Below are 25,542 nucleotides of genomic sequence, written 5' to 3'. Positions count from 1 at the left end.
TCTCTGTACCCTATTACTATAATTATCTGATCATAGGAGGCTCACATTAGGATGTAAGAGAGCAGGGCTTCTGTTTCAAAGGCATTAGTGACAGCTACTTATAGTCTGAAATACTAACTCCTCTTTTCCAATTCACAGTTGTATATAAAAGTTTCTACTAGACTGATGGAATAAAACATGACAACTTGTCTCCTAGCTCTAGTATAAATTTCCACTTCATTATTATTAATCGTATTTGTTAAGCGCCAACAACATGATCAGGACTGTTCAAGAGACAGACACCAGGACAATTCTGGCTTCCAAGAGCTTATGTAAGACGCAGTTTGCTAAGTGAAAGCATCACTGAGAAAGTGCTGGAAATGTGTCACTCGGTGACTCTGTTCACATATGGGTAGCCAAATGCCAAGTGCTCTGAGATCTTCCCAATGATCTGGATCTGACTTGTAATTCCCTATATTCTGCCTCATTGGGTTAAAGTAAAAAACACCCCTGTTGCTGTGTTGTCAAGAGGAAGAACAAAAAGAGGTTGCAAACAGGGCTGGCCTGAAAACAAGAATTTCGATTTTGCAGAAAAATGTGAGGTTTTGGCTCACATCGGAATGGAAAGGAGACTTTTCAAATATTTGAGTGTGTGTGTTAAGTCCCTGTCCGGCCTGATTCAGAGCAGGCACTTCCACTTGGGTTCCCACTTCCCAGGAGAGCGCCCTCACCACAGGCCATTGCCCATTCTTCCATAGGGTGCACGCTCTCTCTCCTTTCCCAAACCAGATTTCCATTCTCGACCTGAGAAATCTTCCCAACAAAAGTTTTTTCGAAACCTATCTGTTTCCATGAAAAAATTTGCTTTCCATTAATCAACATTTTCCAACAAAAAAAAGTTGTCGAAAATTTCCCGACCAGCCCTAGCTGCATGGCCTCCCCAGATGTTCATTGAACATGTTCAGTCCCAAGGCAGTTGTGGTCCCTGAAGGACCCCAGGTACTTAGAGCTTACCGTGGGAAATTTCAAAACTGCCTTGAAATTCACTCAGCCTCTTTTGAAATTCCTAGCTTGGGGTAACAATTTTGAAAGAGACTAAAGGCCAGGTATTTAGGTATTTAGACAACTAAAGATGCAAATAGGTCAGGGGTTGGCAAACTATGGCCCACATGTCAGATCCAGTCCATCAGGGCTTTGGATCTGGCCCATGGGATTGCCACCCCCATGGTGCTGCGGGCCCCGTGCTGCTCTGGGAAGCGGCCGGCACCACGTCCCTGCAGCCCCTGGCAGTGGGGGGCAGAGGGCTTCGCATGCTGCCCTCGCCTGTGGGTACCTCCCCCAAAGCTCCCATTGGCCAGGAACGGGGAACCGTGTGCAATTTCCCCACCCAGATGTGGCCCTCGGGCCAAAAAGTTTGCCCACCCCTGAAATAGGTACTTACTGTGATTCTCAAAAAAAAACCTAAGCATCTAACACCCCTTGAAATCAGTGGGAGTTAAGCACATAGAAGCTTCTGGAAATTGCACTAGGTGCCTCAATATATTTAAAAATCTGGCCCAAAGTGACCTACGAGCCTAACTCAAATTTTCAGAGTCACTTAAGCATCTAGGACCCTGTGTCCCATTGACTTTCAATGACACTTCAGCTCTTAAATGACTGTCACTTTTGAACTTAGGATCCTAAGTCATTTGGGTACTTTCTGGAAAATTTTACCCTAGAAAATGTTGTTCTGATTGATCCATTTCCGAGGGAATTCAGAATATCTGATCACTTTCTGAAGCACCGTTTCAACCTCATATATATTTTAGCTTGGCTTTTCTCTTCTTGCAAGGGCCACTATCAACAAGAAGAGCCACACGCAGTATATCCTGTGGATCATCATTATTTCCTGTGAATTAAAAATGGATAAGGGTATTCAGCGTTCTTACCTACAAGCTGTCTAATGTTGTTCTGCTGCGTCCTAGATATGCTGTATGTGCTTTTGAGTCTCATGCATAATATCTATTATGGAAGAGCACAGATATCTAGCAGCCAAATGTGTGAGGATGGCTCAGGACATTTTAAAAAAAGAATGGAACAAAAGAATCCGGAGCAGCTTCGGAAACTATAAAGGTCAAAGCAGGACAAGCACAAGATCTTGTACGTTTTCTTCTCTGTATCCTATCTTGCGCTTTTTCTTATTGCCAAAGAATTGCTTTAGTGAAACAATCCATATGTAAGTGAATATACAAGTTCACAAGTTAACTCATGTCATGTACAGCAATTTCTTTTTCACACCTCTCAGCACAGATGCCAAAACACCATTTGTATTCAGTTCTTGAATCACGCGACAATGGTGGTGACCTTCTTGAGATTTATTTCCTTTGTAGAAGTTGGGGAATATAACAATCCAGCACCTGAAACAAAAATTATTCTTAAATGCTGTTTAAATTACTTTAACAAAGCGGGAAGCTAGTTAGATCATTTTCTTTCACTCTAAAATGGCGTTATTAGAGCAATCACTACGTAGAGCAGGTCTCTTTGTTTATCAATTTTATTTAAAAATGCTTTCAGCGTGTTAGTTCCTGGCTCATCCTTTCATTATTCAAACATTAGATGACACGTGTAAGGATTCTGTCCTGGTCAGAAATCTACTAGTTGCTGAAATGAAGAATTTTGAAACATGCAGCAATGGAATTTTTCAGAGAGCAATGAGCTGACCTAAGACAGTTCCCACTGAAGTTTTACCAGGGACTTTAATGGGTGCAATTAAGCCAATGCTGCAGTCTTTTGAAATCCTACTAACCACCTTTCCTGTGTGTTCTTGCCAGGAAAAAATAATTTCCTTTTAATATAGATCATCTAGATACAGGGCTGGCTCCAGGCACCAGGCAACCAAGCACATGCTTGGGGCGGCACCTGGTAAGGGGTGGCCAATCTTGGGGTGGCGGGGGGCAGCGCATCGTGGCATTCCGCGGGGGGGGGACGCTCTGGCGGCGCGGCACGCGGCGGGGGGGCGGTGCGGGGAGCAGCACTCAGGGAGGGGTTCCGGCGGCGCAGCACTCGGCGGGGGGGTGGCGCGGTGCGCGGTGCGGCGCTCGGGGGGGGTTCCGGCGGGGCGGCGCTCGGGGGGGGGGGGCGCTCAGCGGGGTGGCACTTTTTTTTGCTGCTTGGGGCAGAAAAAAGGTAGAGCCGGCCCTGTCTAGATAGGGCTTATTTTCTCAGGCCCAAATAATACAATCTGTGCTTACTTGGGTCAAACTGCCATTGGCTTCAATGGGAGCGTTGCCTGAGTAAGGGAGAGCAGGATTTAGCCCATAGCTAGGATTCCACTTTGTAAAATAATCAGTTAAGTGAAAGGGGGAAAAACCACCTATAGTAATTAGCATGAACATTGTAAATCTTGTTATACCAACAAAACATGGTTCCTTTGATCAGTTCACTCTGGGGAATGGTAATAGAAAAGAACGAGAAAGTTGTTAACATGCCTCAGCCGCTAAAGGTATTTACTACAGCTGCTTCTTCCCGTATGGGCAGAGTCTCTTGTGAAGACACTGGGAGTCCGAGCAGATCAGCGGGCTGTGGGGCTAGGTGCCATAGGCTAACGTATATTGCAAGGCTGCTAAAATTCCCTCACTTTTGAGTGAGTGCAGCAAAGGTGGAACAAGAGTCGTGGGTCAATTGCAGTCCCAGGATCTTTGGAGAAGTGGAGGGAGTGGGGACCCGGAAGAGAAGCAACAGGGGGAGGATCTAGACTGTACCTTCAATGGCAACAGTGGAGGGTCTAAAAAGTGGGTGGGATGGGTCTAATAAACTCCTTTATTTCCTGACCACAGCCACATAGTAGTGGTCAGTATCTGCTAACCCCAGTGACTGATGTTACAGGGGAAGCAGTGGGGAGAAAAAGGAAATATGGGAAAGGGGGGGAAAGAAAGTATTTAGTGGGTGTCTTGGGGAAAATGTTGCGGTGAGAGGAAGAGGAAAAGGGGGGGGAGAATGGAACTCAAAGGGTAAAAATAAGGGAGAAGGGAAACCTGAGAACGAACCATAAAGCTCGTGAGTCCAAAGGGAATTGCCAAGTGAATAAACGCTGGGAAGGGGGAGATTTTGTGGCGGGATGGAAATATGGTGAGAGACAGAACATGAGGGAGAGACAGGAAGAACCGAGTCTTGGGAAAGAAACCCAGCCTGGCGAGATGGGGAGAGAGAGAAGAGAAAGTTAGAAAATACTGACGGAGAGTAAAATGGCAAAGAGCCAGCAGAAAATGATGGAAGAAAGGTAGCAGAAAATAAAGAGGCAAACAAAAGAGGAGAAGGACTGGGATGAGGATGGAAAGAAGATACAGCACAAAAAAAATAATACAGCCCACAATGGTCAGTGCAGTAATGTTCATTTTCATTATAATTTATTCCTTTTCATGAATGAGGCTTTATTTACCTTTCATGAGTTCGATGTCATAATGGGGCCTCTGGATGCCATATTAGGGTGCACAAACTAGCACTAATGTGTGCAAAATGGGCTTCTAGTTACCCAAGTGCTGATCTGAGCATCTGAATCCAGGAGTTGAATATCCCATTATGTGCTCCTGTGTGATCGATTGTGCCCTCTATCTGCAGTCTCCGGCTTCCTCTGCCTATTACACTAACTATTCAGCATCTATATTCAGGGTTTATTAAATGAATCCAGTATGAGTGGGAAGTATCCATTTTTTAAACCAAGCTGATGTTTATTCACCACATGGGACAAATCTCACGAGGGGCTAAATACCTGCATCCATGTTCCATTGGAATCAAGGAGAGCTGCAGGCACTCAGACGCTCTCGGGATTTGACCCATGAAATGTCTGATATGAAATATGGGAATGAGGAGGACGTTTGCTGACAGTAGCAGAAGAACAGAAGTCCTTTCTTTGCACAATATCATACTGTTTATTCAGGACTAATGAATATGCACAGCTCAGCAGAGATTGCCTACCTAAATCTTTGATTAACTGATACCTTTTAAATGCAACCTTGTAAACTTAAAGAGCAAAGAGACAACCTACTTAACAAAACATTTGGCACCGTATGTATTTTTTTTTTTTTTTCCAGAATTTCTGACTAAGAGGGTTGGTCTTAGATTGCAAGACTGACCTCTAGTGTAAAACATCTGCTATAGTTTACTGTCATAAAATCTATGGATCTTATGCAGCAGATATTCAGTATCCGCAGGTGCTGCTTGCATAGGCCACCCGAGTTCCCACAGCTCAGCACCTACAGAGCTAATTCTCCCAGCAGCCCAAAAGCTCTTATTCTTTGTTTGGGCTCCGGTGTACTTGTGTGTTCCTGGATTCTGCCTGTTACTGACGATTGCAAGAGAATGGCTAAAAACATGTCCTTGGAAGGAACTTGGAGAAAATTGACATTCTCTGCAAACTAGATATCAGCTTCTGCACAAAGATTGTTTTTCATGAATCAAGGTTTATGTTGCCCCTGGCGTTTGTGGTGTGGATAAATTGCAAGTAGAAGCTCTGTCTCCCTTATCGCCTTGTCCAGGATTTCCTTCTGAAGTAAAGGAAGTAGGTTCTTTACTTGACTGTTCTATTCAGCTCAGCCCACTTTGCCAGATGACTATAAGACAGTCTGCTCTTTGGTTAATTCCAGACATTTTTAAAGTTCATTATAGCAGCCCAGAGTTCTGGTCAGTGACAAACCCGTGACACAATGATTTGCCTTGCAAACCTCACAACTGGAGATTCAGATTCAGTCCTGTAGACAGTCTCTAGAAGACTGTTAGTGAGGTGGGCTAAAATATGTCTTTCATCTCTTACCTCTAGTTATCTGAGTAATGGACGTACAGTACTCAGTGGAATGTCTATGTAATGTCTGCACATGAAAGTCACAAGTGCAAACAAAAGAAAAAGTTGTATTGTGTTACATGACCTTGTAATAAAGTCATAAAGCATGCATTCTCACAGTTTAGGGAGGAACATAAAAAAGCTAGAAGAGAGGTAATAAGAACATAAGAATGGTCATACTGGGTCAGACCAAAGGTCCATCTATCCCAGTATCCTGTCTACCAACAGTGGCCAATGCCAGGTGCCCCAGAAGGAATGAACAGAACAGGTAATGATCAAGTGATACATACCCTGTCTCCCATTCCCAGCTTCTGGCAAACAGAGGCTAGGGACACCATCCCTGCCCATCCTGGCTAATAGCCATTGATGGACCTGTCCTCCATGAACTTATCTAGTTCTTTTTTGAACCCTATTATAGTCTTGGCTTTCACAACATCCCCTGGCAAGGAGCTGACTGCCCATTGTGTTGTAAAAATACTTCTTTTTGTTTGTTTTAAACCTGCTGCCTATTAATTTCATGTGGTGACCCCCTAATTCTTGTGTTATGAGAAGGAGTAAATAACACTTCCTTACATGGTGTCAAGTATCAGAGGGGTAGCCATGTTAGTCTGAATCTGTAAAAAGCAACAGAGGGTCCTGTGGCACCTTTAAGACTAACAGAAGTATTGGGAGCATAAGCTTTCGTGGGTAAGAACCTCACTTCTTCAGATGCAAGTAATGGAAATTTCCAGAGGCAGGTATAAATCAGTATGGAGATAACGAGGTTAGTTCAATCAAGGAGGACGAGGTGCTCTGCTAGCAGTAGAGGTCTGAACAGGAGGAGAAACTGCTTCTGTAGTTGGATAGCCATTCACAGTCTTTGTTTAATCCTGATCTGATGGTGTCAAATTTGCAATGAACTGGAGCTCAGCAGTTTCTCTTGAGAAACTCTCTTGAGAACTCCCTTGGTGTTCACACCTCTACTGCTAGCAGAGCACCTCGCCCTCCCTGATTGAACTAACCTCATTATCTCCATACTGATTTATACCTGCCTCTGGAAATTTTCATTACTTGCATCTGAAGAAGTGAGGTTCTTACCCACGAAAGCTTATGCTCCCAATACTTCTGTTAGTTTTAAAGGTGCCACAGGACCCTCTGTTGCTTTTAACACTTCCTTAGTTACTTTCTCCACACCAGTCAGGATTTTATAGACCTCTATCATATTCCCGGTTAGTCGTCTCTTTTCCAAGCTGAAAAGTCCCAGTCTTATTAATCTCTCCTCAGACGGCAGCCGTTCCATACCCCTAATCATTTTTGTTGCCCTTTTCTGAACCTTTTCCAAGTCCAATGTATATTTTTTATAATCAAAAATGATACATGGATAAGATAGGAGGAGAGAACTTGGATTCTCAACACAAATACACAAAAGAGAAGAGCTGGGGAATATAATGACAGCTGATTAATAACTTTAAAATAAACGAAGAGAGAGCATTATTCCCAGAACTAGGTAGGCCAAGGAGCATTGGCCTGAATCTAAATGTTAAAATAGATATGAGGGGAAAATTAAGACCAGCTGGATTGTACAATAGACCCTGTCCTCACTACAAGGGCAGTTGAAAGTGAGATAGTAAGTGGTCCTGCAAACTGCAAGGGTCCAACTGGGTGACTACAATATTCCTGGCTGGCCAAGCAGCCTGTGGTTCTTTAATAATCACAAGCACTGTGTTCTGTAATTGAACTGGGTGATATGATGTACATTCTTAGCTGATATTTCTGGTATGTCCCATGAAACTCTGGCAATATAAATCTGAAAGCCACTTGAATAACGTGAGCCCTCTCTCCCTCCCCTTACTGGCCAAGAGCTCGAGAGGTCACAAAATGCTGATGTCTAGCCAACATCTGAGAAGATGGATGTAGAGCTCTTTGTCAGCTGTTGGCCCAACTGCATCTTTCCCAAGAAATATAGTGCCTTTCTAGTGAGTAAGACACCTGCGCTATTGACAAATGTGAACCAGCTAAATCTTAAGCATTGATGAGGAAGGCCTGGAATGAGAGAGTGATTCTGCAGCAATGCACACATCTTCCCTTCTGCGTGTGCACAATAGCCATTACTGAGGCAAACAAGCTAAAAATACCAAGGCACTAATCAGTAGTATTAATGCCCACGGGTGTCTGCGGATGCAAACCCAAAAAATGAACCATGCAGAATTAACTTGACACCGCTTATCACAAGGATTTCCTTGCGAAGGACGTATCCTGTACTATATTCTGCAGGCCACCCTCTTCAGTCTTTTGTTTGGTAGCCAGTTTTGGCACCTTAACCCAGTTGAAACTGTTTTCCACCTTCTGAGAGGGCAGAATGCCACTAAAGCAGATGAGAATGATCACAGACGTGCCAGAGAACCAGTATGAGCATCAAATTGGTATACGAGTGGTCAGATTCTTGTCCAAGACTGCTGCTAGAGCAGTCATGAATCTCTGCCCAGATTAAAGAGATATACTGTCATCAGTCCAGCCAAGTACTGACCTGATTTTGGAAAGCTTTACCTCATTTCTTATTGCTTGGGTGGAGTGTTTTGTGCTTTAGTGTATAAGGGAAAGTGTTTCATGAGGAAAGGAGACTGAAGAATGCTAGTAAGGTCTGTGCGGTCTAAGCAGTTCTAGAAAGGAAGCACCTGTAGATCTTATCAAAAATGGTTTCCCCACCAAACTGAGTTTCCTGCAAAAGAGGTGCAGGTGCAGACACCAGATTATGACCTTCCACAAATATTGTGCTGATTCAGGCCCAAGAGAGACCATTTTAGCTGTCCCGGGTTATTGTTTAATTGTGTACTACGCACATATCAAAATCAGATTATGGCCAAAGGGAAAACATCCCCTGCCCAAGTATCATCATTTTTTAAAACTTATTTATTTAGAAAACAGTTCTCCAGGGACAGTACATGTGCCAGGCCTCCTCAGAAATCCTTACCGTTCTGAAAGTATATTCTACACAAACAACAAGTGTGCCATCAACCTACATTTTCAACTTGAGTGCCGAAATTCAGAGACCTAAATCCATCCATTGGCACCAAAGAAATATAGCTTGCTTTCCAGCATCCATGCCTGGCCGCTCTGGGGTCTAGTCTCTTTTCTCCACAGCCCCTCGACTCTCATCTTCCTAGTTATATTGGACTGAGGTAGGATTACTTAGCTAGCAGGGGAAGACAGAACTCTATCACTTTAAATAAATGTCATCACGAGTGACACAGACGGAGCACCTTTCATCCAAGGATCTCAAAGGACTTTATTAACAATATTAAACCTCTTGACACCGTTATGAAGATGATGTTACCTCCATTTTAGAGATGGATAAATTGAAGCACAGAAGGCTTGTGGCTTGCCTGAGCTCATCCTGCAAATTCAGGGCAAGAACCAGAAATAGAACCCAGCAGGCTACACAGATAGAACCACCCAATGGTGTAACTATTTGGGGTGGGAAATCAGAATGGGTTTGTGAGGTTTGAGGCGGGAAGTTGATGTCATCATTACCTTTTATTCCTCTGACCTGTCATTATGCAGCAGAGGTGAAGTCACAAAACAAGTAAAATCTTGCGTTTACCTAAGAAGTCTGTTCAGATCCGATGGGTCCATCAAGGATGAGGTTTAAAGGAGACATGCTTTAGCGACATATGCAGCACAGAATCTGATCAACTGATGGACGGATAAAAATGTTATGTTTGGTACCAAAGTGAAAATACTAACTGTATTACTCCATGGTCTGGAAGCAGCTGCATTAAATGCAAGAGACATCAGACGGCTGGAAGCAGTAGGGATGAGTGTCCTTCCGAAGATGGCATGTGTAAAGTGGAATGAAAGTACAAGAATCAGGAAATCCCAGAATTTCAAACTTCTGAGCTTTTGACCAAAGGATAATGATGACAAGGAGCCTCATTAACATTAGTGGGCTTGGGATCAGGCAATTTGGAAAGAGACATTTAAGCCCTATCCACTGGAGAAAAAGATCACTGTAACAGGAGGCCTCACCCTTAAGGACCGGAGGGCTGGGGCCAGCCAATCCTGGTTACAGACTGAGCCATACCTGGAAGAGACCAGGGTGGTTGCCCTGTTAAGAGCAGCAGGAGGCTGCAGTGAAGGAGGGGATGCTCAGGGATTAGGGACTACTAGGAATAAGCAAGCTTTAGCAGAGACTAGTGGGAGTTAGGACAAAGACTTCACCTGGGTAGGGCACGCCAAAGCAGGAAACATACCAGGCAGGAAGAAGAGACGCCTTTGTTTTGTGTAGACATTTGGATGGACTGGAAAACTTTATTTTGAATGTTTGTTGATTTAATAATGCAGAGCCCAATGAAGGATGGGAGTGGACAAAAGTGGTTGGGGTTTTTTTTAGTTTAGTGAACAGTCCAAGAGGGGAAACTGAGGAAGGCTGCCTGTAGCATGACGGAAGGCCACAAGGGGGCACATCAGAGGCATCTGGCCTGATTACAATCACTAACAGAAGTTAGCCAGGAACGACTATATGAGTGTTCTTACCAGTGCAAATAGCAACCAGTATAAAGTGGTAGAAAATAAGCTACCTGCCAACAAAGAAATCGATATGCCAGTGTGCATCAGTTGGATCCTGTGGTCTATATACAGCTTTTGTTTTTGTGCACCAGTCTCCGAGGCATTCATTTAGCCATGATATTTCAGTTTTTAAAGGACCAAACCCCTTTTGCAGAGTTATTTTAAGCATCATTTGTTTGAGGCTGGGAGGGTGTAATATTCAAGATGAGATGCAATACAGAGTATGCCATTTACTTTCACAATATGCCAAACCCACAATAAGCATGTTCAAAATCACACGGAGCAATATTCTACTGCAAATGCTTTCTCAGTCCTTAGCCAAGACTTCCCGTGAAATCACTTTCAGTAAAGGTCTGCAGGATTTGGCTAACTGTTCTTAGTTGGAATTCTCTTTTGAAAAATGAAATGCAAGGGGAAATGTTAAAATGTACTGTAGAATTCATATTCATTTATTGTGCAAATAGTCATATGAAAATTTACAGTAAGATTTAGCTCTCAAAAGTTCCAGTTGCCAGCAGTTGTGCCTTATCAGCTGGGAGTTTACAACAGCATGTCTGATTGACAGAGTAGGAGAAGAAAGCAAAAGTAGAGACTTCTGCTTGGAAGCAGAGGCTTTAATGTAACAAGGTGACCCCAGTTAAAAAAAGGAGAATTAATATTATCTCACAGTCTTTTCTACTCTTTCCTCACTGTTACTTAAAACGCTCCGTTAAACGTTGACTTCACTAGTAATCCCTCTAATCATTCCCCAAGTTTTAGCCAAAATATTTAATTTAAAAAAATGTCTATCGGATTTAAATTGAACTCACTGACAATGGAGGCAATTGTAGAATCCCACAAACTCTTTGGAACTTTGATTTTTAATTAAAGGATGGAAGAGAATTTTTAATGTAGATAAATGTTAACTCTTTTGGGTAATGCATAATGTGAATAACGACGTGCAATTCTCTGGGTGTTGGGCATGGATCTAGATGGGTCACTAGAGCCCTATATTATATGTAGCTATATATTAACTATTACTCCAGTTGTCTACGAAGCTCAGTTCAGTACGTGATCACTATGATCCTGCTCCCATGCTGGTGCAATGAGAATCACTAGAGGCACTGCCCACTGCATCCCCTGATTCAGGGATTCTGCCATCGATGATAGGACTTCTCCAGATGGGTCCAGGGTATTATGGCACACACTTTGCTTCTCGTCTATATGGGATTGGTTGTAATGCCCAGAAAGCCAATGGAACAGGCTTCAACTGCAGCCAGTTTTATCTTAGCATGGAATGGAGGAATGGTGGGAGCTTGCCCCATTACTGAGATTTACATCTGGGTATAAAGTCTTCTTTTAAAGAAGCCTTCTTCTTAATGCCTTCTTTTCTGGCCTAGGGGTATGTCTACACTGCAGTCAGGAGGTGTGATTACAGCACACATAGACATACCTGAGCTTGCTTTAATCTAACTAGCTCAACGCTAGCTTGAATAATAATAGTAGTGAAGCCACAACAGCAAGGACAGCAAGCACTTCAGTATGCACTCAGGGTGGGCGGGGCTAGTCCATGCCGCTGCCATGGCTTCACTGCTATTGTATCACACCTCCCGAGTCCCAACTGCAGTGTAGACAGACCCTCAACCTGTAAGGCTGTAGTAGGCCAATAGGGCAACCTGGGAGTTATAAGACCTATACAGACCAAGCACAATAAAAGTGAAATTACTCCATGTGGATGAAATACCATACAAGGCCATTGCATAGACTTTTGCTTACCTGTGGGGAACGGGAGGACTCTGAGTATGGCTGTTTGCAGAAGGTATTTCACCCCGGGCATAATTGTATTTGTACCATTTTGTAATACTTTGAAAAGACAAGTTGTTCCATCAAATAAGGTCTCTTACACCTTCCTCTGACGCATCTGCTACAGGTCACTGTCAGAGGCAAGATACTAGATTAGGTAGATGACTGGATTGATCTGCTATAGTCAGTCCTATATTCCTAGTTGAATGCAAATCACAGAGGCTGTTTCTTTCTTCTAACTGAACTTTTAAATTAAAAAGATCCGTTTATTTTTCAGTTTTGTCAGCATGGCAAAGCTGTGAACTACAACCATAACTTGCAAATTTAGAATGTATAGATCTGTCAAGGTAAAGAATGCTGACCCCATGTACATACATTAGGTATGTTTCGCAGGCAGAAATACTATAGCGACAGCTATTTATTTAACTTTTCCTACTTTGTTAAGTGAATCACTTCAGGATATTTACTTTGCACTTGTAGAAATCAGACATCTCGTCAGAATGTTTTTGTTTCCTTCATTTGATTCTGCGAGAATCTGCTGGGTTAGTGAACAAAAAACATCCTGTAAGAAACTGTCCCAGCAATACTTAACGGCCAGCACAGTGTGCCAAGGAAGGGGCAAATACTGTCATTTTTGATAGACCACATCTAGCCTTTTCCTTTTTTCACATTGCTCTAATTGTCTTTTTCCATTAAAGTCAAACATGGATTGAACCCCCGCATGCCAGCAATCACAAAAATGTGTTTAAATTGATATGCATCGTGACTGCTGAGTAAACAGCACAATCAGACCTTACACCTGGCATTGGCCATCTATAGAAATTGCAAAATGTACATAGCTGGGGGACTAATTCTCACTCACATCAGTTAAGGACACTAGTCAGCAGCTCACAGAACTGGTTCCTATGTGAGAATGCAGATTGTTCCAGAATATTTCATAGAATCATTCCCCATGTTATTGTCTTGTAGTGAGTGAAGCTGAGCAGTTCTACATTTGGATACATATTGTTTGACTGTTGATTCATTGATCCTTTATGTCTCTTTGTTATGGCATTAACCAGTATTGCGGGGGGGGGTGTGAATAAATGTAGATATATAATCTATACATCAAACTATCAGTATATAATTGCTATTTATAGATATCAATATGTTCTGTGACTAACTACAAATAATAAACACACTAACAGTAAATACTGTAGTGACAATTTTCATGAAACCTTGTTTAGCACACTTTCGTGATACACATTCCGTTTTCCTTTCCATTTTTTCCTCTCGATGTTTGCTGGAGAAACAGTCTTTTTCTCAGCCAAGATCTGCAGATTTTCTTTCCCTCACTGTACTCTAAATTTTCAAAGTGACTGGTGCTTTTGGGAGCCCAGCTTGAAGCAACTTAAAGGGTCCTGATTTGCAGACGCTGGGTATTTAGCATTTTATGGAACTCCGGCTCCTTTAAGGTTTCTCAGGTTGAGCCCTAAAAGAGTGAGGTGCCCATTCTGTTCCAGTGTAAAAATTGTCAACTACTAGCATGGCTGGCCCAATAAGACAGTTCTTCTAAATCTAATTTAGTCCATTTTCACCTCCTGGTCTTGATCCAATTCCAGTTGAAAGTCTTTTTCATTGACATCAGCTCAAGCTCCAATTGCCCATCTTCTTTCTTTGGAGCTAGGGATACCAGAGCCTCTTCAGCAACATCTGTGACATATGCATGCAGAAAGAGATCCAACAGCTATATTTGCATACTCGAGGAATGGGCAAGATTCCCCCAAATTCACTGGTGGTGGCTGCTACTGCTGCTTCAGCTACAACTACAACTGGCAGGCAAGCAACCATCTGGCCTTCAAACCAAATACTGAATGATCCTTTTGGCTATCTAGTATAGCTAAAGTCATGTTTCAATGAAAACTTATCTAGAAGCTGATTCCGTGGAGAGAAAAGAGAGGCAGCAGAACCATCTGTGTTTTGTTTTATTTCTTTTACAAAAAACTTTTTTTTGAGAGAGTGGGAAAAGAGGCTTCTTTACTTTATTACCTGATCAGTCATTTGAGTTTTAATCGTTTTTCACAAATCCGATTGATATGAATATTGCTCCTAGTGTTGCTACCTTGCAGTTATACACAAACTTTACTTGAGGGGCTTTAAACGCTTTATGAACAGCACACATGTGACGTGGGAATTATTACATCCATTTTACAGAAGGGTAGACAGAAGCACACAGGTTTAGTGACTTTCCTACTGCCTCGTGACACTGGCCAATTTTTGGAATAGATCCCAGAATCTTGCAGGGAGGAAGGCCTCTCCTTTAGCAACTAACCCAACATGACTTCCCCTATGACCATTTCTAGTAGCTGCCATCTCACTGTCCATGTGATACCATTCTAAGAACATGTAAATGATGGATAACATAAGAGGTTTATATTGTTACTATCTACTGCACATTTTAGTTAACACGGTAATTTCCCCTCATGCCTCATGGCTATTTTTCCTTATAGTCTTTTACAAGGAACTTTATTAAAAGCTTTTAGCAATAGAATTTTCACAGTTATTTTCCTTCACTGACATCTATGCTTATTTGTCTAACCTCCTCTCTGTATGTTATCCTCAGGTAACCCACTAAGCATTGCCTGCAAAGCATTCTTTGGATTCAGTGGAGAATCGGGCCCCATGATCTACTGGATGAGAGGGGAAAAATTCATTGAAGAACTAGAAGGTCACATTAGAGAAGGGGAAATCAGGTACTGTTTGGAGTATTTATTTTACTGCTAAGAAAACGGTAGGGCCCAACTGAGAATGTTTTTAACAGCTTTTTAATTTGAACTGAAAATGATTTTCTTGTCTAAAAAGAGATGGATGGCTGCGAACCAGTGCAACATTAGCTCATTGCTTCTGAATATACTCTAAAGACAGTGTGGCTATCCATGTGTTCTGAGGATATGTCACCAATTTCCCTAGGCTAGCGCTGACTTGCTTCTGAATGTCCTGGGGGTTGTTTTTGGCCTTTAACTATAATGATATTGTCCACTACATTTGCCCCAAGTGACTGCTCTTGGGAAATTAATGTTATTTTCAGTATCGATATTAATCCTAAAGATGGATGGCCACCTGCCAGAGATTTCCACACTGTTTCTCTTCTATTTGCCCAACCAGCATAGAGAATGTACAGTGCACATAACTTAACCAGTGCCTTCTCTAAGCATTTATGTGTTCCTTTCTGCAGAGAAACAAGTAATCGTGAGGTTTTTGTTTACCCATCTTGTGCCTTTTTTGTTTCATCAGTCATTCAGATTGCTGACCATTGCTTGTTGTAAAAGTTTTAAAGAAAAGAATCCTTCATAATATGTGTCTCCGTTAATTTGTATGAGTCCAAATGAACCTCGTAGTTCATGGAGTTTGTACGTAACTATATTCCCTTCTCATCCCTCGTTAATGTTTCCCTGACTAAAAACTTCTTGAGTAGGACCCACATCTTCATCTATAAAAAGCAACAGAGGGTCCTGTGGCAGATTAATCTGAAGAAGTGAGGTTCTTACCCATGAAAGCTTATGCTCCCAATACTTCTGTTAGTCTCAAAGGTGCCACAGGACCCTCTGTTGCTTTTTACAGATTCAGACTAACACGGCTACCCCTCTGATATCTTCATCTATGTTTGCCCAACTCATGGTGGTGTTCCCAATTCTCCTTGACAAATGATGAATATAAGTATTAAAAGAATCCAGGTTCTTTTCACATCTTCTATCTCTCACCTGTTTAAGACCCATCTTTAACAGCAAATTATCAAAGAAATCCAAAAGAACGGACCCAAAATTGCCCTTTAGTCACATGTAAGATTCCTCACAAAAGGTAAGAAGGGTTTTTGTTGCACAGTTGCCGTGCTGTTTAATGACCACCAATATAAAATTCCAACAAACTGCTGCCCACATTAATGAACATTTTAAAAACTCTTCATATGGAAGTTCCTTTATAACAACAGAATGATTTTGTCACTCCCCCGGAACATCTCTTGATTCCAAACTAAGTCCCCTGTTCTGCCCCAAATTACATGCATGCCTCCTCCACTGACTTCTTTGAGAACTGGATGGGCATAGAATTTAACCCGGAAGTTGCAATATCTTTCAGTAGAAGTACATTGGGCTAGGTTCCCAGCTGCAGCAGATCTCTGCTCAGTGCCACAGGGGAAGGTGGAGTCAAAGTTGGCTGCCACGCATCCGTCTACACTTGCCAGAGATTGCTGGAGCCCAGCATGATCTGACCATGCGCCCTCCTGCAGCCCAGCATGCACTCCACTCCGGAGGGCATTAAACTAGCAGTGAGCCCTTATCACAGATTACAATTGGTTTCTTTGTCTGTTGGCTTCTCAACTTCTATGATTGAATCAGAGGTTAAGTTGTATTTGTGTTCCGTTGCCCCATCTAATTGTTCCTCTTAACTAATTTCACATTTCCCCCCAATTAAAATCCCGGATCGGCGGGTAGAAATCAATCTCTCGGGGATCGATTTATTGCGTCTCATCTAGACGGATAAATCGATCCCTGAATCGACGTGCTAACTCCCACCTCATCAGGAGGAGTAAGCGCCGTCGACAGGGGAGCCGCAACGGTCGATTTGTCCCCGTCCTCACAGCGGGGTAAGTCGAATAGGATATGCCAAATTCACGTACATTATTCGCGTAGCTGAATTTGCGTATCTTAAATCGACACCTCCCCCTTAGTGTAGACCTAGTATAAACTCAGAGCAATTCAAGAATGTCTTCTCTTCAGTACATCTAACAGCTCCATATATCCCCTCTTGCTTTTATAGACCATGGTCAATGTTAAAACCTCAGCACTTGCCAACAGCTCCCATGCTGTTATTTTAGGTGCCAGAGTTCATGCTTTTCTTTGATTTGGAAATAACCACAGCAACCACATATATGGTAACTGTTTGCAAAAGTTGACTTTCTCATGGTGACCAGTGTTGTCTACATCTCAGATTGACCATGCCCTCGTAATTCAAAACTAAACACTGCTGTCATGTTAGTTGCACTGCAAGCCTGCCCATATCTTCCATCCAGTCATTGTTATTGATCTTTTCCAAGATAAAAGATATGCAACTGATGCTTAGAAATTGATTAGCGATGGTAGGCCCTGTCTATTTGACACTTGTCCTACCATTCTGCTATTAATGCATCAGCAGGTGTGTCCCTTTAAATGCTGAGATAAACTTGTAGTAACTGGGCATTGATACAATCAGACCAATGAGTCTCCAGGCATTTTTGCGTTGCTAAAAGTCTAAAGCTGTATCTCTACTGTGTGTCTTTGTATCTAGAGAAGGTTAGAAGCCCATCCCTTTGCTTTTCAAACTGAATCTGAATCTTCCCTGGCTACTTCAGATATTTTCCTTTACACACGATTTAAGCTACTCCCTTCTGTTCTGAAGAGAATGTAATATAGCTGGTGAGGTCTTTTGTACACAGTCATGTGACACTCTAGAGAATCTATGATATCCATTTCCTCCTATAATATTGATAATTGACGGTGAATTAATCTGTGCTTTTTTAGGAGATCACTACAATGTGGACTCAGATATATTCCTTTTGAAGTCATATTCATGGGACTATTTGCAAGGGTAACGACTATTCAGCATGGTTAAGGGCTGTAGAACTGGGTCTGGAGTGATTTATCAAGGGGTTGTGAGATGGCATGACAAAGAAGGTGAGGTCTGATCACCGTGAGGTAGTGATTAGCATTGCAGGGGCAAATCAAAGGCGGGATCTTCTTTTTTGAAGTGAGAAGGGCCCGCTTCTACCGCCCACCCCCTTGAATTAAATTCACCAAAGGATAGAAAACTGTAGGGAAGGGGGTGGGGGATGAGACCTTGCCCATGTTCTTCTTGCCCAGGGGTGGGATTTCCACACAGTAATAAAAATGTCATGTAAATTGAACCAGTGCTATTAAACAAGGAATAACAGTCTTTCAGCCTGCCTGCAGAGTTGTGAATTGCATCTGATTATCAAAGGAGTTCTCAGTGAATTTCAGTTCTATTCCTTTGCCACAGCTGAGAAATATTGTCCACTATAAATCTTACTTTACAAATTACCCTATCAATTGCTAATATTTTTGTCCTCCCACGACACCATAAAACAGTTTACAAATCCCTTATAATGCTTGTCTTGGAAAATATATTTGTCTTTTTTTTTCTCCCCACAAGAAGCGTCTCGGTTTTTAAAATGGAAATAATTTAATTCCTATTCAATGCATGAAAAGATGTGAATGGGGACATTTTAAATTGAAAGCCTCATTTTCCCTCACTGATTTATCTCGCTCTCTGCACTCTCGCCCACACAAGTCAATTAGCAGGTGCAAAATGCTCCAAGAATACGTGAAAGCTTCTATTCCACTACGAGAAGTAAGAAAGCAAAATTACTACTGCTATTTAGCTAGCATGTTAGGGTGTGTCCGCACTGCAGTCACAGGGTGTGAATGCAGCTCGCGTAGACATGCCTGAGCTAGCATTAATCTAGCTAGCTCAAGACCCGGAGCAGTGAACCACGGCAGCGCACACTTCAGCGTAGGCTAGCCACTCAAGTCATTGGTTCCAGCCCAGGCAGGTTTGTACAGCTTACACTGAATCCCATGCTGCCTCAGTTTCACTGCTCCAAGACCCACTGCAGTAGACAAACCCTTGAGTGCTTTATAGCCAAGTAAGAAGATGGTGACCCTCCCCTGAAGAGCTTCCAATCTTAAAAGACAATATCCAGGCAAAGAACAGGGAATGAGACGGGGAGTGATTAAGCAATGAAGCCCACCATACAGCTTGTTAGTTCAATGGCTTCTGTTTGGAGGTGTCTACATATGTGTCCTTTCATCTACAATCTCTCTTTCTTGAGGGAAGAACGAGGGTTTTTGTGCCTGTTAGAAGTAGTGGCCCAGATCCTCGGCTATATACGAGAAGTGTACATCACAGGGCGGGAGTTCGCCTACAGATGCGGCTGTAGATCACATGTTGATTAATGAAGGCCCCGATCCTGCAAATAGAGTCACCTGTATGTACACTTATGTGTCTAACATCAATGAGAGGAACTGTAATGATCTGTACCTAAGTCATTGTATCTCAAGTTGCTGCATGGGAATTTGGATCCCTGGGTGAGTCAATGGCAAAAATCCCACTGACTTCAATGGGACCGGGGTTTCTCCCTGTGTATGTGGATCCCTTTGCAGGTTCAGGGCCTGAGTTTGTTAAAATTCTTCTGTACTTCCCAGAAAACATGGCTCTGTCTATTCACAGGATCAGTTACAAAATGCAGCCATTTAGAGATTGCACATCTTGTAATATTCTGTGTTTGTATGTGACATATTTAAAGGAATTTCTCATGAGCTCTGTTCTGTGGGTAAAAAGCAAATGAAAGGTCTAACCCCATTCGGAGCTTCCTGCAGTTTGCTGCCTTTACCCCAGCCCACCCCAATATTTAAGTGTCTCTTCTCATTTCCATGATTAGATCCCCTTCTACTGAGTTTATTTCTCTGCCATTTTAATTAGCAACAGGATAAGTGACAATGATTCTCAGTCCACGTGCAAATCCATTTTTTTTTTTAAGAGAGCTCTTTTTAGATGATTCTGCATTATTTAAGTGTAGGGTGAATGGCTGGGACTTTAATTTTAAATGGCTTTGGAATAATAGTTTATTTTATCATAATTTTGAACTATCTTTATAATTGTCACCGTGTGTAAGATTTGCTCATTATAATAAATCTAAGCCTGGGAAACCCTGAAAACTCATGAAGTGCTTCTGATTAATGCCCCCGGATATCTTCGTTAGCTGTTTTATTCCTTCCCTGCAGCGTGATTTGTGGACCAAAATGGGGAGCATATTGTTTACCAACAGAGAAGAAAGACAGGCCAGGGGTAACTATCTCAGCAGATACAAAGAATATTAATAAAGAAAATGGACTAAATTGATTGGACGTGTAATGATTCAGCCAGATGGAACGCAAGCAAGAATTTAAGTCTGCAAGCTGAGCATCTTCTCTCTGGAGGTTCCCATTCTGTCCAGAAATGATGCCAATTCAGCTTTTCTTGCAGTACTTCAGCCCTTGCAGCCTGTGCCAGAACCAGGAAATGCAGAAGTACACAAGAATTGAAGATAGTTGTGCATAAAGAAGCAATTCAAACTTTTCCAAAATTCAAAGATATGCTGGGGGGAGGGGGCAGTCCTGATCCTCAATGTACTTGTGCAGATACAGTGTAACTAGAGAAAATGGGGTTCCCTCCAGTATGGTTTCTGAGAGATTGTCTCAGATCGCATGAGGTTTCTTGGTTTTAGCGGCAGCATTGAAAGGGATTACCATACTGTAACTAGGTGGTTTAGAGAGGCATTTGAGTCACAAGCTCCATGCACACCCAAACTGTAGGGGTGGTCAGAACCAAGAGGCAAATCCAAATTCTGGACCTGATCCTTGTAAAAGTCAGGATCTGAATCCTGGATCTAACCACCCACAAACTCCAGATCACTATGTGACAGCTGAAACCATCTCTTACTTTGGATCCGATTTTAAAAAGTTGTCCACTCTCATTTGGGCATCAAAATTTGTTGCCAGATTTCCCAAAGCGCTCAGCATGCTGAGTGCATGTTTGGTGCTGAGTTCTTTTGAAAATCTGGCCATGTCGCAATGTGAGCTGCCAGATCTCTTTACCTTGAGACAATCTGGCCCCAGGGTGGGTGCCAAGCACTTGAAAATCTGGTCCTGAGCTCTTCTGAAAATCTAGTACTGAGCACAATGGGGTCCCCATCCCGACCTATTCCTGGTTGAAAATTGTCTATCTAAATTGTTTTTCAGTGGGGAAAAACAATGTTGTTGTTTTTTAATTAAGTGAGATACTTTCCGTGGAAAAAAAAAATTCTTTTCATTGAAAACCTCAAAATCCAAACATTTTTGTTTCAGCCAAAAGTTTTCAGATCTTGTTTTTATGATGAAAAGTCAAAGTTTTCCTTGGCAGGGGTGGGGGGGGCTTTTCCAGCTAGCTCTGCAATACAAATGATAAACAAGACTGTCGCTGTTCTTTTGGGCTTCCGTGGGGAAGGGATTTTGTTCTTTGGGAAACTTTAATTTATTTTAAGAGTTGTGATGGCAGCCCCTGTAGACATACCTGAGCTAGCATTGATCTAGCTAGCTCAGGTGGCAAAGCAGTGAAACCACTGCAGCATGGGCAAGCCATCCAAGTAAGTCACCCGGATCCCAGGCAGGTTTTTACAGCCCATGCTTCCTTGGCTTCGCGGTTCCAGTACCCGATCTAACTAGATTAAAGATGTGCCCATAAGCACTTTGAATTCTTATTGCGCTGCATTATACACGGTGCATGTAAAACTATACTATAGTCCAGGGGTAGGCAACCTATGGCACGCAAGCCGAAAGCGGCACGCGAGCTGATTTTCAGTGGCACTCACACTGCCCGGGTCCTGGCCACCCTGTCCGGGCGGCTCTGCATTTTAATTTAATTTTAAATGAAGCTTCTTAAACATTTTAAAAACCTTATTTACTTTACATACAACAATAGTTTAGTTATATATTGTAGACTTATAGAAAGACACCTTCTAAAAACGTTAAAATGTATGACTGGCACGCGGAACCTTAAATTAGAGTGAATAAATGAAGACTCGGCACACCACTTCTGAAAGGTTGCCGACCCCTGCTATAGTCATTACAATACTACATTATTTGTGAGTGCTGTGCAGAGTTCCTGATACATTTTTCTCACACATTATGCAATAATACACTAAGAGGGCTGAAGTGACTCCGTTGGCTACAGAGCTGATTATGTAGATGCTGCATTTCCTGTTGCGAACTTGTTAGATGTCTTTTACAAGCAGCTGATCAGCACCAGTGCCATCATCAACACCCATCTGGGTTTGTTTGTATTGGTCGGGTTTGATTTTTACATGCTGCTGCAGGATTGCAGGAACCCAAACCCTTCCCCTTTGTGCCTTAGAACATGTGAAAGACTGAGCCGCAAATCCTTGATCCTCCACGTGGTGTGCCCATAAAAGGGGCAGAGCAGAATCCCACCGATCCCTGGCTTTCCGCAGAGCTGCATACCTGCTTCCGTAGGTTTTCCACCAGAGCACAGTATGCAACCCTGCTTCTGCAGCACAGCCTCGTCTTACTCTTCCCTGTGGCCTCATAGCTGTCTTTCCCTATGCATGATCCTCCCATTTCTCCTCCACCTATTGGGGGCCCTTTCCGGTCTCCTCCATGCTGGGTAAGTGGAAGGCAACCTGTGGCCTTTTGTACACTGTGTGGCATATAGTGATCTTTTCATGGGCATCCTGTCCCGATCAGACTAAGAGGAGACGTCATTCTTCCTTTCAGACTCCTCAAAGAACATCTTGGAGAGAAAGAAGTGGAATTAACATTAACCTTTGATGCTGTTGGGGAGGCAGACCTGGCTAACTACACCTGCCACGTGGAAAACCGAAATGGACGTAAGCATGCCAGTGTCCTTCTGCGTAAAAAAGGTATTTAACTCTCCCATGCCTTAGGGAATGGGGTGAGATCCTGGCTCCATTGTAGTCAATGGCAAAACTCTCCTTGACTTCAAAGGGCCAGGATTTCTTCCTGTGTGCTTATTGCAGCTAAAATACGTGCACATTGTGGCATACATGTACCATTAAGTGTAACACTGTTTTAGAGAACTACTGAGCTCATATTTGGACTCAGTAATTGAGTAATATGGCCCCAGCTCCAATGAAGTCAAAGAAAGAATTTCAATTTAAACCAGCTGCAAATTTGAAAACACACACTATTTAATATTGAAGTTCATTCTTTTCGTATTTCTCCTTTATCATATTTTCACTGATTAAACTGAGCGTTTTAAACAATATAGGTGCATGTTGATTTATTACAGTAAAAAGAAAGAAAACACTGCTACAGAGTAGACTGTTCATAGAATCATAGACTCTCAGGGTTGGAAGGGACCTCAGGAGGTCATCTAGTCCAACCCCCTGCTCAAAGCAGGACCAACCCCAACTAAATCATCCCAGCCAGGGCTTTGTCAAGCCGGGCCTTAAAAACCTCTAAGGATGGAGATTCCACCACCTCCATAAGTAACCCATTTCAGTGCTTCACCACCCTCCTAGTGAAATAGTGTTTCCTAATATCCAACCTAGACCTCCCCCACTGCAACTTGAGACCATTGCTTCTTGTTCTGTTATCCATTACATCCAATCGATTGTTAATCCATTACCATTGTGTTTAACTTTACCATGATATTTGCAGGATTCCCTGTGCTGAGAATGGCAAATATTGCAAGTGCCATGATATTTTTAATACCGTTGGTTGTAGAAGAAACATCCAAATTAGTATTATCTTTTAAGAAACTCTGTGGTTTAGAACAAGCCATTATCTTATACAGAATGTAAACAGTATCTCATTAGAATCCTTCCCATGTTGTAATTAGAGTGACATTTAGAGGGAAAGACTCCGTCGGCCTTTCCCCACTGCCTCCCCTCTGCCAGAACCTTTCACTGGCACGTAGAGCTACACACAGCAGTGTGGACACAGCTTGCATTTCACTGCCATGTATAGCTACACATACCCAACATGTGTGGTGTAGACGTAGCCTTATGGAGATCCCCATTCAGTCTAAAATGAAGCATTCCAACAGGTACCAAAGCTATGAAATTGTATCTATTGGAAAAGCAAAACTGAGAAGGCACCGGAAGCTCACAAAAGGGTAACAAATTGGGTGCATTGCTACTATTACTCTTGGTTGTAAATGCATTTACCAGCAAAGTAAAGTTATTTTTATATGTGCACCTGGAAGTGTCCATATAAAGATTTCTAAAGCAGTGTTTTGTTTCCTTTACTGAACATTTAGGATGCACAAGGAATAGTAAGAAAATTTGAGGCATTTCAGAATGCTAGTGACGCTACATAAGAAATATTGCTGAGTACAGAATTTGGAAGTTGGAAAGGACCACTTTTCAGTCATTCTATCATCTCCCCTTGCACTGTGACTGGATACATTTCATATTCTCCCTAGAGTACCACCAGTAGTTGAATTTCAAGTCTTGCCTTGAATATCCCCATTGGTGGCAATTCCAGAGTGATTTTTCGCTGCTTGTCCCATTGTCTAATTGTCTGCATATTTATAAAGTTCTAATATTTAACCTAAATTTCCTTGTTGTGCCCTAAACTAATCACTTCTTATCCTATCCTAATTGCCCTTTGTCTCCATGTATGGACTTGTAAAGTACCCACAGACCTGTGAATATTAATCATGATGCTCCAACTATAATATTAAGGATCAAAAAGAAAGTCAAACTTTAATTGCTGTATGGAGTTTCTGGATTTAGGCACTGATCCCTTAAAGAGCATGCTTAACAAGGAAACTAAAGCCAAGGAAATTGTTCACGTGCTTAGATTAAACATGTGCTTAAGTCCTTTGCTGGATCGGTGTTTTAATTGTCTTGCAAACAGGAAGGTTCGTTTCAAAGGGTAAAAAACACAGCTGTCCCTAGGCATCAAGAAACATTGGTATTATATCCACACAGTAATGGTGTTTTGTCTAGTTATTTAGGATTCAGTGTCATCCAGAGAGGGGCAATTTTGCCTACAAATTAAACAACTACAGCTTTACATGGAAACCAGTCTGATTGTCCCACTTATGAAAACAGAGACACTGGTGTGTTCCTGAGCCATGAATACCACAGTCTATTCTCTGTCACACATTTCTTCACGGGTGTCTTTCAAAGACACTTTATTATTTGCTTTGATATATTTTAAAATGTATTTTCCACACAGTCTTTGCCCCCACGCTGCCTGAGTATGCCTGTTACTTGGGAGTCCATAGGTTATGCAGTCCTCATTCACCTACCAGCAGCTTCCCTCAGTAAATAACAAGGAAATAGCTTAGAATTCCCTTTAGATGACTTTGAAAACAGTCCATGGCTTTTCTGACAAAAAAATATCTAAGTGCACTACAAAATGTACTTCTTATAACAGAAATAACTTGTCAGGAGCTGCTGAGTCGAATCAATCAGTGGCCCAAGTTGAAAGACGCAGTAGGCTTTTCAATGAAAGGATACACTCCAACAATATCAGCTCAACACTTATTTTCAAGAACGTCCACTTCACATCAGACATAAAGGAAACAAATTTTGTATTTGATGTCATCATTAGCCATGAAGGAACCTTCTGAGCTACACTGAGCTATTGGTTATTGGGTATTTCTAGTTCTCTTGGCATTTGAACCAGCTCAGTGCTCCAAATCATATACCATGGATTAATCTTTTTCATTATTTTAAATAAGAAATATTCTTTGCACCTTTTCCCTTTACTGATTTTCCCTCGTATAATAGCATAAGGGCCAGATTCTTAGATGCTTCATGCTCTACAGTGCCTTGCTCCACAAGTTATCCCATTGACTTTAATGGGACTACTCAAGGAGAA

At 42.2% G+C, this 25,542-nt stretch overlaps 1 protein-coding gene across 5 annotated transcripts in view; it reads left to right on the top strand.

Annotated features, from left to right (window-relative positions):
- IL1RAPL2 (interleukin 1 receptor accessory protein like 2) overlaps positions 1 to 25,542 on the top strand; it is a 556,797-nt gene that overhangs the window by 509,526 nt on the left and 21,729 nt on the right. For all 5 annotated transcript variants that reach the window (XM_054038767.1, XM_054038768.1, XM_054038770.1 and 2 more), the window contains 2 exons: positions 14,724 to 14,853; positions 22,462 to 22,607. In XM_054038767.1, coding sequence (XP_053894742.1) covers positions 14,724 to 14,853; positions 22,462 to 22,607 — 276 coding nt within the window. The remainder of the gene's footprint in view (positions 1 to 14,723; positions 14,854 to 22,461; positions 22,608 to 25,542) is intronic.

The sequence above is a fragment of the Malaclemys terrapin genome, chromosome 9, assembly GCF_027887155.1.
Source record: "Malaclemys terrapin pileata isolate rMalTer1 chromosome 9, rMalTer1.hap1, whole genome shotgun sequence".
Taxonomy (NCBI): Eukaryota; Metazoa; Chordata; order Testudines; family Emydidae; genus Malaclemys; species Malaclemys terrapin.
The sequence above is the reverse complement of the archived record's forward strand: the minus strand, read 5'-3'. Positions and strand labels throughout refer to the sequence as shown.